This window comes from Physcomitrium patens, chromosome 4, assembly GCF_059467195.1.
Source record: "Physcomitrium patens ecotype Gransden chromosome 4, ASM5946719v1, whole genome shotgun sequence".
Lineage (NCBI taxonomy): Eukaryota > Viridiplantae > Streptophyta > Bryopsida > Funariales > Funariaceae > Physcomitrium > Physcomitrium patens.
Window position 1 is genome coordinate 10,047,979 of NC_143413.1, and position 17,226 is coordinate 10,065,204.

At 35.7% G+C, this 17,226-nt stretch overlaps 1 protein-coding gene across 2 annotated transcripts; it reads right to left on the reverse strand.

Moving 5' to 3' along the window:
- Positions 1 to 1,194: 1,194 nt before the first annotated feature.
- On the reverse strand, positions 1,195 to 7,066 carry LOC112280795 (nibrin homolog). Of its 2 annotated transcripts, XM_024516634.3 has the most exons (14): positions 6,759 to 7,066; positions 6,433 to 6,486; positions 6,027 to 6,291; positions 5,786 to 5,871; positions 5,395 to 5,525; positions 5,228 to 5,277; positions 4,938 to 5,058; positions 4,582 to 4,672; positions 4,094 to 4,264; positions 3,625 to 3,713; positions 2,690 to 3,379; positions 2,398 to 2,465; positions 1,811 to 1,910; positions 1,195 to 1,618 (listed from the first exon to the last, which is right to left on the reverse strand). In XM_024516634.3, exons 1-14 carry the CDS (start codon positions 6,793 to 6,795, stop codon positions 1,574 to 1,576), a joined length of 1,998 nt encoding a protein of 665 aa, XP_024372402.1. In that variant the 5' UTR covers positions 6,796 to 7,066; the 3' UTR covers positions 1,195 to 1,573. The 2 variants fall into 2 exon arrangements, with proteins under 2 accessions (XP_024372402.1, XP_024372403.1); XM_024516635.3 differs by lacking the exon at positions 6,433 to 6,486 and having other exon boundaries at positions 6,759 to 6,944.
- Between the last annotated feature and the right edge of the window lie 10,160 nt (positions 7,067 to 17,226).

Consider the following 17,226-nt stretch of genomic DNA (forward strand, 5'->3'; position numbering starts at 1 on the left):
ACAAAGATTGGAATATGTAGCAAATACAATTTATTGTATCTAAGATTTTTTTAATATATGAAGATTATTCCTCATGGAACTTGTTTCTATAAGGAAAGATAATGTCACGGACATATACATATAAACCAATAATTATCTATATGATTATATAAAAATAGGTTAATTTCGTAATATCTTCTATAAAAGTTTCTTAGAAGCTTCATAGATGTTGCTTTAATTTTATACGTGTATATAATTGACCTTTTAGGTTAGAAATGTAGTCAATAAGTTGGCCATGTACTACACATGTTGATAGCTTGAAGAACAAGTTAATTATGTGATTCATATATAAAAAACTTGCCTTATAAAGTTAAGACATGTGTCCTGCAAAATCAACACATATTAGAAGTCCTATAGAATATCGCCATGTAACTCTTAGTTAGATAGTATATATAAAGGCAAGAATGAAGCCCTCTTCACTTTTGTCAACTCCTTTCTTACTTTTAGTCTAGATTCAAGAGTCTATAGTTTCCTTGTTTTTTGGCAATAGCCATTTCAGTTTTTTTTAATATACATATTACTTTATTGTTATTTTGTTACTTTTTTTTTATCATAGATTTTCCAGGTTTATGCATTTTCTTCCAATTCATGTTATTAACAGATTATCAATAGCAAGAAATAGAAGAAAACAAAAAGCAAGGACTAAAAAAAATATAATAACACCATATCAATATATATATATATATATATTTTGTAGAAATAGAATATTAATTTGAAATATTTGAAATAATAATCACCAATAATGTTATAAAGCCTAAATTGATTTGAAACCAATTTGGACTATAATAAAAACTAATTTAAATTTAAATTAAATAAATTTTAACCTCCCAAATCAAACCATCTAATTTGATTTGGTTTCTTCATTTATGCAATATGAACCAAAATACACCAACCTCTAATATATTAGCAATGCATTGACAACATCTAACTAATATTACACATATCAACAAAAATAAATAAATAAGAAAAATAAAATTATTACAAAAAAAAAATTAAAACAATAAAATTAAACCTTCACATTTTATTTATGTCATTATTAATGTAGATACACTACAATCAAATACAAGTAAAATCACAAGCAAAAACAAATGCTTTTAGAAATAAAAATAAATAAATGGTATATGAGACAAAAGCATTATTTGACGAATTTTCACATACCAATTAAAGTCACATACATACAATTTACATATTTTTGTATTTCGAACATTCAATGTACAAACTTGCTCTATCATCAAATTTGTTTAAAAAAGAGGGCCTTTTTGCCGCTTGTTCATGCTATCTAGTTTTAGGCAACTGCTCTGTGGCTTCAATTCAAAGCTGAAATTCTTCGAGAGAAAGAAAATAGAAAAAGAAAGAAAAAAGAAAAAAAAAAAATTGAAACAACTAAATTTAAGCTAGAACTGGGACTGACGATCGTCACACTAGGAGAATTACATGAAAAAAATTAATCTTAAGTGCTCCTTTTGGTTCCTGGAATGACCCCAAGTGCCGAATGTGCATAAAGCCAGGATGTTTCTTACATAATTGATGCGATTCACCTCTTTGCACCACCTCGAGATTTCGATGTTGTGGTGCGCTTCTAAAAGTGGAAACAGAACAAGGAGAATATGTCAATCAAACCTATGGATGGCGAAAATTGAAGGAATAAACATTCTGAAAGCTTAAGTTCAAAGTTTCATGCTTTTAAAATATTACCAAATGTCATTGTAGTGAAATCAGTTGATGATCGCATTGGATGCTTGTTTGGGATGAAAGAGACTCTGAACTTCACCTTTTCATTGTTAAACAAGTCGTCCGCAATTCTTTCCGACTCTTTGCGTCTTCGCTCCTCCTGCATGAATTCATTCTTTTCTCGCCCCAGATCGGACTCCCTAGATTGCAAACAAAATCACAATCACTACGGTCAACTTTCTAATCTCAAAGTTCAGAAACTGAATTTGAAACAGGAATGTCATCAACCTGTCATGCCCAAACTTGCACTTGGCTCTGTCTACATTGAGCTGCTACAATTTCTGATTCAGGATTCTAGCAAAATAGGGATACCTTTCAGGTACAATGAGTTGACTAATCAAAGAAGAAAAAAACAAAACAAAAACCTGTAAAAATCACATGCAAACCTTCACTACGCATGCAGACTGGTTTAAGTTTTTCATGACAGGAATACAAGTTTGAAATCATATTCAAAATCGATACGAGTTTAAGATCACACTATTGTCCAATCAAAAAAGGAAGAGCACGTAATCCAGATGCAACAGGATGAAATTACTTCGTCGCAAGTATAAGTAAGTAGATAAAGCACAGATTTAATGCCCTGCATATAGACCTAAAAAGGTCCGGTTTAGGACAGTGACTTGTCACCTGTAGGGTTCTTTAGCAAACGGAACGAGAGTAGCGAATGTGTTTCCAGATGCTCCAGGGCCAAGTTCCTGGAATAAGCTTGCGTCAGCTTACTACCGGTAGAATTCAAAGCTCAATCAACTACTGGATAAGTAACAGTATGTCACCACTGAAGTAATTTGAATTCGGTCAAGATCACACATGAAGACGGCATCTACAATTTCATTTTTCTTTAAAAACCTGTCATTGAAAGTAAAAAGTCTCATACACCTTGTTATACCATGCTCATTCAACCCAAGCATGAAAGACCAACCTTCTTCTTGAAACGTTTGAAGTTAGGACCGGATCCCCGAGTTGGAGTCGTAGGAAAAGACACAATCTCTGCGTTTTTTCTCACCACCAATTGGCTATAAACAATAAGCGGTTCAGCTGCTTCACTCAAATCCTCATTCAAACGTGGAGGTTTTTTACTTGCAGATGCAGCCATTGGCTTTATTTCGACCTCTGGCTCCTTCGCACTCGAACCTACAAATGGAAGTTCACCATTTCGACTTGTCAATTCCTTATCAATTTTTCCACCTGAAATTTCAGGCGTGAAGTGCAACTTCTTAGCTCTATTTGCCTCAGGTTGGCTGAAGAACTTGTCGATTGTCATAGTGGCCCGTTTTCGCTCTTTTGTGGTTTGGTCGGAGCTGGCAGCTTTGCTTGGTTTTTTAGGGTGCAAGAATGGCTTATAATCTTGTGAGTAATCTGAACCTGGAGTCTCTAACACACATTCTTGATGAGTCGTTTTCTGACGCTTTTCATTGTTTTCATCAGGCACTTCAGTGTTTCCATCCGGCTCTGCATTGTAATCATCGTGCTGTCTACTCCGCTTTGATGTCCGCATATATTGCACGATAGGCGAATCATCTTCGTCAAGTTTGATTGAGATGTGAGCACTCGTGCCTACTGGTTGCATTCCTGCCTTTGGTGGCGAGGAGGGTAGCGTAGGTATAAAATCCTGGCACAGACAACACTGTCAATCACAAGCACATCCTTGTACATAGCCATAATAAAAGTGAATCATCCCCAATGAATGGTTGGCTCAACGAATAGAGCGACCTAGAAACAAGTGATTATCGATGGACATTATCAAGAAAATTTCTCAGACACATTAAGATTAATGAATAGCTCCAAATAAACTTTACGTTACCATTTCAAAGGTAGCACACATAGCATTGCAAAATAAACGGTCCAGCATGTTACCTTGAAAGAGAGAGTGTCAGCAGAATCTCCAACCTCATCTCCATCTGACTCCTCCTTGGTTTCATCCGAATCTGCGCTCGCAACCGGGCCTGATAGAAACGAAAATAAGACTAAAAAACTCAATTGCAGGTGCAGAAGCATTCAGCGCACAAGTTTATCTTGCGTTCATTTTTCGAGAAGTGTTTTGCTCATGAAAATAGGTCGAAAAGCGTAATGCGTAAAACGAAAGTTGCTAACATGCATACAAAATTGTAGTTTTACAGTACTTGGTAACGTAGCACTACTTAATCCATTGTATTTCAAGTTTTTTATCAATTTATGACTAGACTATCCACTTGTGCAAATAGTAAGTGCCCCCGACTGCAGCAAATTCCCCAATCCTATCCACTAGGGGAGAGATGAAGACAAACAAAGTGAGTTAGAGAGGAACTTGGCCCAACATTATGTTGTTGAAAAGCAAAGGACATACTTGGAGGAAAATGCAAACTCGTAACACCAACGTTGCCCGCCAGCACTGCAAGCACTAGTTTATCTTCTGAAGTCCGTGGTAGGTGTCTGACATTATTTAAGAAGGCTGAGCTTGGCCAGCCTTCTTTGAATGTTCCGTCTCTTGGTTTCACCACCAGTTGCTCCCTTGTTCCTGTCGTTCAAGTCCATTGCAAGAGAGTTGAGCTTTTCCGGCGTTCAAAAGCTCCAACGCATGTTTCAGTTTGCACGGGGAGGGGAAATTAATCGTACATCACCAAACTTATCCAACTTCAATATTGTACAAAAATGATATGAAAATTGGAACAAAATGCTACAATGATGAAATTAAACCGTTTCATTTTAGGAAAAACTCTAATTATTAAAAGAGATGCATTTAAATTCTGCGAGGTTATTGCGAGTATTTTGTGAACGTAACTGCCGTGTGAAAGAGGCCAATATCTAACGCAATTCAATTGTAAAGAGACATGCCTTTTGATACAGTTGATGATGTATTTGATATTAACTCCACTGTACCACCAGATGACCTTAGCAACCGGATCAAATAATCCCCATATTCATACTGCCAATATCAAGCACACATTTTATAGAGAGTTACAAATACTGAGCGAGTCCTTAACTTTTAAAGATATGGATACCTTTTGCACCAGAAAGTGCAACAAAACCAATGATGCAGCTCAGGATATCTAGTGCTCAACTCTGCATCAAGGAAAGGACATGCATATGCACTACAACAGTCTGAACAGGCCCTGTGACAAGAAAATTATTAATTGCCTCTTGGTTATTCCAGCAACAAGCAGACAACAGTCGATGAAACAGTTACTTACAGCATCCAATGGAACCAAGAAGAAGGTGTAATCCTGTAAAATGCTTTGGCGAAATTCTGGCAATCCAAGTTTAACGGGAATGGAAGACGCCGTCCCTTGAAAAACCAAGGTTGGTAAGTAGCTGCATGTGCACGTCGCTGTCAAAATTACAAGCTAAACCAGACAAAGATTCGTAAGATTATACCCTCTCGATCCAGCCAATTGTAGTGCTCAAAATAATGTTCAAACACTTCACATTACATCAATGCAACAACAAGTATGAATGTAAAGTTCATTAGGTCAGCGTGAACCTGCTGTAAGGCGGCAATTCTGTAACGGCTTTTGTCTCCAATGAAAATTTCTGGAGCCAACAACCATCTCTGAGGACTTCCATGATGGTACAAGATAACAAGTAAACGACTAATTGAACTGAATGCCACCACGCAAATATAGAGAGGAGGGTAAGCAAATGATCAACCTGCCACCAGTCAACTTGGAGTACTGGTTTACTGAACGCAACGGCCGCTATGACCATCTTAGTGACTGCTGATCCTTCGTCCACCAGTACATGAGTGCACCCTTCTTTCCATAACTCAACTGCATAGGCTCCTGAATCCGAAAAGTAGGAAATACCATCTTTGTAAGGACAATCTCGAAGGAGAGCAACATCATCCTGCAACAAATAGCCACCTGTATTCCGGCCAGCTATCTCTAATTATATCTTTAAGACCAAAGCAAACAATCCATCATCCCAGTATTTACAAAAAATAGATGAGATTCAATTAATGTTGGACACACAATAGCACTGGATCCAAGTCATAGCTTTTTAGGCATACGCAGATGATTCTGTATATAAGAGTACACATTACCATGACGGAGGGCAAATGTGATGGTTGGATTCTCTCTACGCAAAAGTGGACCCGAAAGACAGAGGAAGAAGGGGATGAATTCCACCCTGCAAGCACAAGATGCACCACACACGAGAATCAAGGTTTTTTCTTTTTATTAAGAAATTCCTCTTCTAAAACAAACCAGATATTGAATTGAGACTGCAATGGATTAGCTTTTAAAGTACAGAGTAGCAATAAAGAGAAAAACAAAACAAGCAACCTGAAAGATGTCTTATTCGTTCCAAATGTGATAAGGTCTCCATCGTTCAATGGAGCCTCGCACAGTGGCACGGAGTTCAGTGGTTTTGAGCCAGGATGCTTATTCACAAATGTTCCGAACTTCGACAGATCGTGCACTTTCAATGGCATCCGTGGAACATTAGCTGCGTCATTTACGTCTGTTTTGGGCGCCTTTGCCTCCTCAGTGATAAGATTAGCATGCAATCGGGATATTGTCTTGTCCGTCTGAATAGTTATGTAACAACCTGCACCGAATACAGTGTAATCTTTGATCGAAAGATACGAAACTACCTTGATGTCTCTTCAGAAATGTTATTCACCAATGATAATTCAGGTATATTGTTCCACAATACATCAATATAGTTTTTCGGGCATGAAAACTATACCTTTCCGCCCCACTGAATATGTGGTCGCAGATTTGAGGTAGTATGAAGAAGGTACTGTAAGGCAGCCATTTCAGCACATCCGTCATACTGACTGTAAAAACTTATATGCGATGAGCTAATGACCAAAACACCTAAAACCATAATACATACCTATCCACACAACGTTTCGAAAACAAGCTAGACACACAATGGTACATCTACTGCATGCTCTTTTTAAATAGTTCATAATCGTAATTCTGCGAAGTTACCAAGGCAGTGGCGCATTTTGTAATTAAGGTTTTTCAAGACATCGACCAGATATTCTACGAAGAGAGAATAAGGCTTACCGTGGCCAGGATCTACAGCCCTTAGAGCCCAAACCATTGCTGCCTAGCTCACGCTCCAGGAAAAATCCGAAAAAATTTGTCAGTGCACGCGACCCGGAACGTGAGCTCGTCAGCCTTCTTCTCCTCTGTATTCTTGACCTGCGGACACCATTTCCAGTCCGAAATATGAAGAAAACGCGCGCAGTATTTCAGAATAAAAAGGGTAACGCATGAATCCTGAGACACTGAAGTTCCGAAATCACAGTGCGGGACTCGTTCAGCATCGATTGCCCGCCTCTGCAGCAGATTTCCTCCTCGCAACTTCGAAAAGAAGAGAGGAGCACTGCGGAACTCGTTCGCTCGCTCTTCGGAAGTACATCCATGAATGGATGAATACTTGAATAAATAAATGAATGAATGAATGAATGAAACTTCATTTGCTCTTCATTCATTTTGGTGTCATCGACTTGCACTTGCGCTACATAGCTTCTTTTTCTTGTTTTCTTCAAATTGTACTTCCATGTATGGATTCATGATAGCGTGTCCTAAAAATTATGAATTGAATAAAATTACTGGAATTTTTTATTCAATTTAAAAATTAAAAAAATACAATAAAGCTAATATTTTATCACAATTAGGTTTTATCAATGGGATATAAAATTTGTATGCTAAAATTTCATAGAAAAATTAAATCAAATAAAATTTTAGTAATTAATTTGTGACTAAGCCACATGTGACATGTATGTATATCTACTTATTTAAAAATAAAAAAATAGTGTTTATCCACAAAAATAACTAATTAATTAAGGTTGTTAGTGTAAAGGACATGAACCTTAAAAAAAAAAAAAAACAAAACAAAACAAAACAAAACAAAAAAAAAAAACAAAAAATCTTCAATACATTCTTTTGTTATTCAAAAGGACTAAAAAATCACTTATAGATAATATAGTATTAAACTAAAATGGCTATTGTCAAAAATAAGAAAACTAAAAGATCTTGAAACAAGACTAAAGACTAGAAAGGTGTTGGTAAGAGTGAAGAAGGCTTCATTCTTGCCTCCATATATACTCTGTGACTAAGAGTTACATGGCAATATTCTATAAGACTTTCAACATGAGTTGACTTTACTAGACACATGAACTAACTTATAAGGCAAATTATCTATATATGTGCCTCATAGTTAGCTTGTTCAATAAGTTATTATCATGTGTATCATATGGCTAACTTCTTGATGAAATTTATAGTCTATTAATTAACTATAAATACGTTTAAAGCCAAAGCAATATCTATGAATGTCAAGGACAAGAACTTGATAAAAATAAATAAACAAATGAGACTTTTTTCAAAGAAAGATGACAAAATAGAAATAACTAAATATGTATATTAAGAAAGAAAATGGAATGGCTATTGCCAAAAGATAAGAAAACTAGAGACCCTTAAAACTAGACTAGAAGCAAGAAAGGAATTGACAAAAGTGAAGAAGGCTTCATTCTTGCCTCTATATATACTATCTACCTAGAAGCTACGTGGCGACGTTTTATAGAACCTCCAAAAACGTGTTGACTTTGCACAACACGTATCTTAACTTGCAAGGCAAGTTTTATATGTAGGCGCCATATAGTTAGCTTGTTCTGCAAGCTACCAATATGTGTGGCACGTGGTTAACTTGTTGACCAAGTTTCTAACCTATCAATCAAGTATAAACACATGTAAAGTCAAAGAAGCATCTATGAAGCTTCTAGGAAGCTACTCTAGAAGATATTATGAAATTAATCTAAGTTTACCTATTTCTACCTATTCATATCACCTAAGTAATTATTACAATAAATATATGTCCATGACAATAAAGCTTCTAAGAAGCTACTCTAGAAGATATTATGAAATTAATCTACTTTTATTTATTTCTACTTAATCATATAAATAATTATTGAAATAAATATGTATATCCATGATATTATCTTTCATTCTAGAACAAGTTCCATGAAGAGTAGTCATTTTACGTTGAGGAAATCTAAGATGCCATGAATTATATTTGCTACATATCTTGATCTTTATTCTCTTTAAAGATGGTTGATAGGTCTTTTAACCATTAATAATGTCCTATACCAAGGTGAGAAGATTTTCTTATTATTTTATTATTATTGAGGCCTTTATAACTCCTTTCAAATAAAATATTTGAAATACCATCAAGAATCGTTTCTACCTCAAACAAAATCACCAAATATTAAAAATCTCTTCTAAGATTGGAATTTCTTTTAAAGTCATGATACTAAGCACATTATATCTTGCCATTTATTTGAAAAATGACATATTGTTCTTAAAGATCTTTATCTTGATTATATTATTTTGAAGTTTGTGACAATCATAATGTCTCATTTAATGTCATATTGGAAAATAGTATAATATATAAAAATAATATAAAATATTATGAAAGTTTGGATTATAATTAAAAATAAAAATAAATATGGATATAAATAAAATAAAATACTTATTTAATTTTTTTAAGTTTATAGTTTAAATTTTGTAATTAAATATAGAAGTTTTAGGATTTATTAATAAAGAATTTAGAAGGATTTTAATGCCAAAATTATAATATTTTGACTCCTAAGCCATTCCATGTAGGTGGATAAGATAAGTGATAGAAGACTTCATTTTCATTGATTGAAAGTCATGCCCAATAGACTTTGAGATGTTGTTTAGGACCACATTGGAATTTGGAACTACTTTAGGGCAAGATTATTTGAGGCAAGATAGATTATTTAAGGCAAGGTAATCCATTCAAAGTTTGGAAATTAGATTCAAAAAGCTTGTATTTTGGATTAAAAGTTGGATCAAAAAAATATGTGATTTGGATTTTGGATGGAAAAGATATGATTGTTTAAAGTTAGGGAGTATTTTTGAATACCTATTGTTACTCTTATAAGCATATAGAGAGTTCCAAGAAGGCATTTAATAATTAATAGGTGGCATTGGAAATTTGACTTAAAGAGCTATATTTTTTATGAAGAAATTGATAACTTCTAATTTAAAATGACAAAAAAGAGTTGTAGAAGTCAATACATTAAAATTAGAGTTTTTAAGTAAGTTCTTTTCATAGAAGTTTTGATTTGAGCCACATTTTGTATTTTTGGACGAATTTTTGACCCAAATTTTTTTCAAAAGTAAATGGCTATAATAAAAAGTTTTATATAAAAAAATCATGATTTTTAAACATTGGATATTTGAGATATGATGGAATTAGTGCATAGGTACCTAAAAATTGATATGTTAAGTATTTGCAAGAAATTAGGCGATATCTAAAGATCCATAATGAATTTATAGTTAATTTTTTTTTATAAAAGTAGTTAAGAATATAAAATAACTATTAGAAAAGTTTGAATCCAACTCGACAAATATAGTGAATCAAAAAATTGTTTCAATATTGACAAATTTTAAAAAGAATAGTGTATTATAAATTAATTGTAATAAATAATGGCATGTGGATTATATAGCAAATAAAGTACTTCTTTATAGCTACCAAATGAGTCCACATTGAAAAGAATCTATTAGATGATTGCAGAGCTTTGACCAATTTAATTTGAAATAGTATTAAAATAATTTTTTGAGTGTGCTGTCTAATTTTTGAATTCTATTAGTTACTCAATTTTACAATATTTTATCATCATCAAATTTACTATAATAATATTATTATTAATCTAATGACATCATTAATACTTACTAGTAGCTATAAAAGTACCATTCTTAATTACAATTCTTGGCATAGACATATTCCAAATTACCACATTTTAGGACCTTTTAGAATCTTTTACAAATTTTTGAAACCTTCTAGATTGTCAAGGACAAGAACTCGATGAAAGCTAAAGAGTAAGTGAGACTTTTCTCAAAAAGAAATAGGACAAAATAGAAATATGTATATTAAGAAAGAAACTGGAATGGCTATTGCCAAAATACAAGAAAACTAGAGACCCTTGAAACTAGACTAGAAGCAAGAAAGGAGTTGACAAGAGTGAAGAGGGCTTCACTCTTGCCTCTATATATACTATCTAACTAGAAGCCACGTGGCGATGTTCTATAAGACCTCCAATATATGTTGACTTTCTAGGCCACATGCCTTTGCTTGCAAGGCAAGTTTTCTATGGATGGACCACGTAGTTAGCTTGTTCTTTAAGCTTCCAACATGCGTGGCACATGGCTAACTTGTTGACCAAGTTTCTAACCTAAAAGTCAACTATAGACTCCTATAAAGTCAAAGCAGCGTCTATGAAGCTTCTAAGAAGCTTCTCTAGAAGATATTACACAATTAACCTACTTTTACATACTTTTATCTATTCATATAGGTAATTATATGTATGTCCGTGACATTACCCCCCCTTCTAGGGACGAGTTCCACGAGGAGCGGTGATTATATATTGAGAAAATCTAATATGCGGCGAATTGTATTTGCTACATATTCTGATCTTTGTTCTCTTCGAAGATAGTTGATGGGTCCTCTTAGCCATCGATAGTGTCCCATTCCAGGGCGAGAAGACCACCCTGTTATTTGATCACTGTTGAGGCCTTCATAACTTCCTTCAAATAATAGATTTGAAAGACCATCAGGAGTCGTTCCTATCTCCAATAATATCACCAAACATCGAGAATCTCTTCCAAGGTCGTGATACCAAACGCGTTGTATCTCACCATCTATTCGAGGAAGAACATGTCGTTCTTGAGGGTCTTTATTTCGGTTGCGTCGTCTTGAAGGTTGTGACAATCGCAATGTCTCATCCGGTAAGTCAGCAAATGAAGGTTCTTGAGTTGAATCCGCTGGTTGTTGGCTCTCCATCTAATTAGCGTCACAAAATGCAAAGAAGTTACAAACAAGGATAGGAAATTGAATGTTATCTTGCCTCAATCTTGTCTCTTTTATAAGAGAGATTTTCATCTTGGTTTGATGGATGTCATTGATGAAAAACTTTGACTTTAGCTGATGCATTTGCTAGATTCCTGGATGGCTCCCATGTGCGCTCACTAATATCATATCCGCACCAATGAACAAGATATTCCAGCTTATTTCGGCGCCGCCTTGAGTCTAATATCTCTTCCACCTCAAATTCTTCATTATTGTCTACTTCTATAGGAGGCGGTGGCATTTGTCTTCTTCCTTGTATATCCACTGTCTTATATGGTTCAAGAAGAGACACGTGGAATACAGGATGGATCTTCATTGACTCCGGTAGATGTAACCGATATGCAACTGGGTTGATCTGTTCAAAAACAGAAAAGGGGCCAAGCCTACGATAGTCCAATTTGTCACAAGGTCGAGTGGTCTTGATATTGCGACGAAGTAGCCATACCTTATCACCCACGTTGAGTTGTGGTTGCTCTTTACGATATACATCTGCATTTATCTTTTGTCGTTCTTGAGCTTTCTTCAACTGCGCCTTCATTATTGCATGTAACTCTGACAACTGATTTGCCATATCTTCTGCTGCAGGATTATCAACTTTTGAAAAATCAAAAGTATCAAGTCGTGGATGATAGCCATAATTGGCAAAGAAAGGTGTTTGTTGCGTGGAGGAATGTACCGTATTATTATAAGCAAACTCTGCCAATGGCAGAAGGTTTGTCCAATCATCTTGTTGGTAGTTGATGGTATACCTTAAATACTGTTCCAAGACTTGGTTTACGCGCTTTGTTTGTCCATCAGTTTGAGGATGGAAAGCTGAAGATAGCTTTATGTCCACTTTTAAAATCTTGAAAAGAGTCCTCCAGAATCTCGACACAAATTGAGTTCCCCTATCCGATATGATATCTTTAGGTAATCCATGATAGCCATAGATATTATCAATGAAAAGCTTAGCTGTTTCTTCACCTGTGATAGATTTTGTACATGGCATAAAATGTGCCATCTTGGTGAAACGATCTACTATCACAAATATAGAATCATAAGATCTTGAGTTTGGAAGATCTGTGATGAAATCCATAGAAACAGAAGACCATGGTTGTTCTAGTATAGGTAATGGCTGAAGAAGTCCGTAAGGTCGATGTCGAGGAATTTTTGATCTTGAACAAATATCACATGATTGTACAAAGTCTTTGACTGACTTCCACATTTGTGGCCACCAAAAATCTCTTGATATGAGTTCCAAAGTCTTATTATATCCAAAGTGCCCTGCTGCTGGAAAGTCATGACGTGCTTGAAGAACACGCAAACGTGCTTTTCCTTCTGGAACATATAGGCGTCCTTCAAAATATAATAGATTATTCTTGAACTCGAACTTAGAAGAATCATGAGACTTGGAAGAATTATTCTCGATATCATGAACAAGAGGGTCTGAGGACATACTGGACTGGATTTGCTTGAGAAAAGTTGAATCAACAGTCAATGTTGATTTCACTGCTCGGAGATGAAATTGCTCCGGTTTCAAGAGGACCGTTCTTTGTTGCTCAAAAGCTGCATCTCCTTCTTTTGGTGCAAAATAAGAACGTCTAGACAGGGCATCGGACAAACCTTGTTGTTTTCCTGGCCGATAAGTGATAATGAAGTTGAATCTTGACAAAGACATACTCCAACGAGCTTGACGACGATTCAACACGCGTGCTGACATGAAATACTCGAGGTTCTTGTGATCTGTATACACAGTGACTGGACTAGAAGCACCTTCTAGATAATGACGCCATTCTTGAAAGGAATCCACGATTGCAAGAAGTTCTTTATCGTGGATCTCATAATTGATCTCGACTGCTGAGAATTTTCTTGAATGAAAAGCTATCGGATGAAGTTTGTCATCTGTTCCCATTTGTGATAAAACTGCACCCAAGGCAAAATCCGATGCGTCTGTTTCCATAAAAAATGCCTTGGAAAAGTCAACACGATATAAGACTGGTGCAGAGACAAACGATGTCTTCAAGGCTTCAAATGCTGCTTCCGCTTCTTGATTCCATTGGAATTTATCTTTACTAGTCAAGCGTGTAAGTGGAGCTGCAACTCGTGAGAAGTCTTTGATGAAGATCCGATAGTAATTGGCAAATCCCAAGAAACATTGGACATCTCTCACAGTCTTTGGAATCTTCCAATCCATGATTGTTTGGACTTTCTTAGAATCCATCATAAGACCATCATTTGAAATGATGTATCCTAAAAAGTCAACTTGAGTAGTGTGAAATACACACTTTTCCATCTTGGCGTACAATCCTGCATCTCTGAGTTTTTGTAATACTTGACGAACATGTATTTCATGTTCTTCAACATTCTTAGAATAAATCAGGATATCGTTTAGGTAGCAGATGACAAAATTGTCTAAGAATTCACGAAATACATCATTCATGAGATGTTGAAAAGCAGCTGGTGCATTCGTGAGTCCAAAAGGCATGACATTATATTCAAAATGCCCGTACCTGGTTCGAAACGCAGTCTTCCATTCATCTCCTTCTTTGATCCGTACTAGATTATATGCTCCTCTTAGATCTATTTTTGTATAGATCTTAGCTTGATTTAACTGGTCAAGGAGTCCTGATATCAAAGGTAATGGATACCTGTTCTTGATTGTGATCTTGTTGAGTCTTCGATAGTCAACACACATTCGTAAAGATCCATCTTTTTTCTTTACGAATAAAATTGGAGCTCCTGCTGGAGATTTTGAATGGCGTATGAAATTCTTCGCTAAATTCTCGTCAATATATGTCTTGAGTTCAGCCAACTCATCTTGCGATAAACTGTAAATTGGTCCAAATGGTGGCTGAGTTCCTTCCTTGAGATCGATTGAACAATCGTATGGGCGATGCTCAGGAAGAATATCTGCATTCTTTTTCTCAAAAACATCTTGATAATCCTGATATTGACTTGGAATGCCACTTGAAGTCTTTACGCTTTCAGAAATAGGTGCAGCATAAATAGCAAAAGTTGATCCTTCTTTTGCTGCGTGTATAAATGCTTTTGCACCTATAGGTGCGAGTTTTACTATACTAGACTCATGGTTTTTTACTTGGTTAATAGAACTGTTACTAATGCTCTGAGGAAAATCAAGTTTATGAGAAATCCAATCTATTCGAGGATTATACTTTTCTAACCATGATAAGCCTAAAATTACTGGATTAGAGGGAGATCTAATTATATTAAAAATTACGCAACTACTATGACCATTTATTACTACATCTACAGGAAGTGTTTCGTGAGTTACATCTCCAGAAGACAACGGACGACCATCTATGACTTCTACGTGTACAGGTTTAGTTTTTTGTATTAATGATATTCTATGACATCTAGCAAATTCTTCATCTAAAAAACAAGCTGAGGCTCCTGAATCTATCAAGGCAGAGGCTTTGTAATTATTAGGTCCTAAACGCACATCTATTATAAAACAAGGAGATGGTTCTGAGGAGAGGATAGGACCTTCATTAGAAGTTGTACAAGATTCCAGCCGCACGGTCCCTATTGTAGCTGGACGTACTCGTTTTCCGACATACTGTCTTCTTTGACAGCCGTACTCCTCATTTTGTAGTTACGTCGCTTCTTTGGACAATGTTGAGCAGTGTGCTTAGGTTCTCCACAATATAAGCACAATCCTTCTTGTCGACGACGAGACTTTTCTTGCTCAGTAAGAGGTTTGAAACGTACCGCATCAATTTGCATATCCTCTACTTCTGAAGGTATGTGTTGAGGAGACGTCGGTATTGCCATTGAATTGTAGTAACGTTGAGGCCTACTTGTGCGACTCTCGGATCGAAATTCAAAAAGTCGATTGTCGCACTTCACAGCAAAGTCAATTGCTTGACTCAATGTTTGAGGATCAGGTAAATTAAGCATCAATTTCTTTACCTCATATTGTAATCCGTAGAGAAATTGACTCACAAGTGCGGCATCATCCCACTTGATATCAGTTGCAAGTTGTCGAAATTGCGAAGCATATAATGTTACTGATCGATTGCCTTGTCGTAAAATACGGATCTTGTTGGTTGCAACACGAATTGCATCATGTTCTCCAAACATGGATCGAAACTCCGCCAAAAAAGCCTCCAGATTATCCAATATTGGATCTCGTCGTTCAAGAAAAGATGAAAACCATGACAATGCTGAACCTGAAAGAAGTGTACCAATGAATCTAACTTGTGACCCTGGAGTTGGATAGCTCTGGGGTTGAAGTTCAATCACTAATTGGACCTGATTGATGAATCCTCGAAACTTGGATCTGGTACCATCAAACTTCTCGGGCAAGGCCACTCTCGGTTCTCTAACACTCGAAGGGTGTTCCATTCTGGGAGAAGGGACATGGTTTGGTGCAGATGTTGAAGCAGCCCCAATCATCTCTATATCTTCACTTCCTACCATTCTTGTTGTTCCTTGTGGTGGTAAATTGAGTTGATGCATCGCAAGCATTAACTCCCTCAATTGTTCTTGCATCTGTGCCATTGCACTCTTCATTTCAACAAGCTCTGCCATAGTAGCACTTAGAAAAGAGAAGATGTCTAATAACGCTCAAAACAAATAGAAGAGAGGAATTGATAACAAAGAAAATACTAAGAACAATATCAGTTTAAAAGAGGGTAATCCGCAACTTCTAATGCGCTTATGTCTTATCAAGAAAAAGGGGTAATCCACTCTTAATCAAGAAAAGACAAAGCTCTCATATTGTAAGTGTACTCTTGTCAATCTGTCAAGGACAAGAACTCGATGAAAGCTAAAGAGTAAGTGAGACTTTTCTCAAAAAGAAATAGGACAAAATAGAAATATGTATATTAAGAAAGAAACTGGAATGGCTATTGCCAAAATACAAGAAAACTAGAGACCCTTGAAACTAGACTAGAAGCAAGAAAGGAGTTGACAAGAGTGAAGAGGGCTTCACTCTTGCCTCTATATATACTATCTAACTAGAAGCCACGTGGCGATGTTCTATAAGACCTCCAATATATGTTGACTTTCTAGGCCACATGCCTTTGCTTACAAGGCAAGTTTTCTATGGATGGACCACGTAGTTAGCTTGTTCTTTAAGCTTCCAACATGCGTGGCACATGGCTAACTTGTTGACCAAGTTTCTAACCTAAAAGTCAACTATAGACTCCTATAAAGTCAAAGCAGCGTCTATGAAGCTTCTAAAAAGCTTCTCTAGAAGATATTACACAATTAACCTACTTTTACATACTTTTATCTATTCATATAGGTAATTATATGTATGTCCGTGACATAGATACTTGTAGAATCTTCTACAATCTTTTAGAAAGTTCTATAAGCTTCTAGAAGCTTCTTTAGACTTATAGAAACTTCTATAGAAAGTGCTAAAGACTTTTGTAACCTTCATTATAGTATAAATAGGAGTCTTTGGAATCACTTTTGCTATCAATCTCATTCTTTGTCTTTAATCTTGACATATTTCTTTATGAGATTCTTGTGTCTTTGACAATTCCTTGAATAACTATGATACATATTTCTTATTCTTTCCAAGACAACATTACCTCTACTCTTCTTTATTTTCAAAAATCTTATAGCTAAATTGCTTCTGAACTTGGCTGC

Bases quoted from the DNA above. Each gene is read 5' to 3' on its own strand.
- LOC112280795 (XM_024516634.3), bottom strand. From the start codon at position 6,795: ATGGTTTGGGCTCTAAGGGCTGTAGATCCTGGCCACG. The intron at 5,278-5,394 runs GTTGATCATTTG...TGTTGGCTCCAG, and splicing joins TCCAAGTTGACTGGTGGCAG to AAATTTTCATTGGAGACAAA. The intron at 1,911-2,397 runs GTGACAAGTCAC...TTTGCAATCTAG, and splicing joins TTTGCTAAAGAACCCTACAG to GGAGTCCGATCTGGGGCGAG.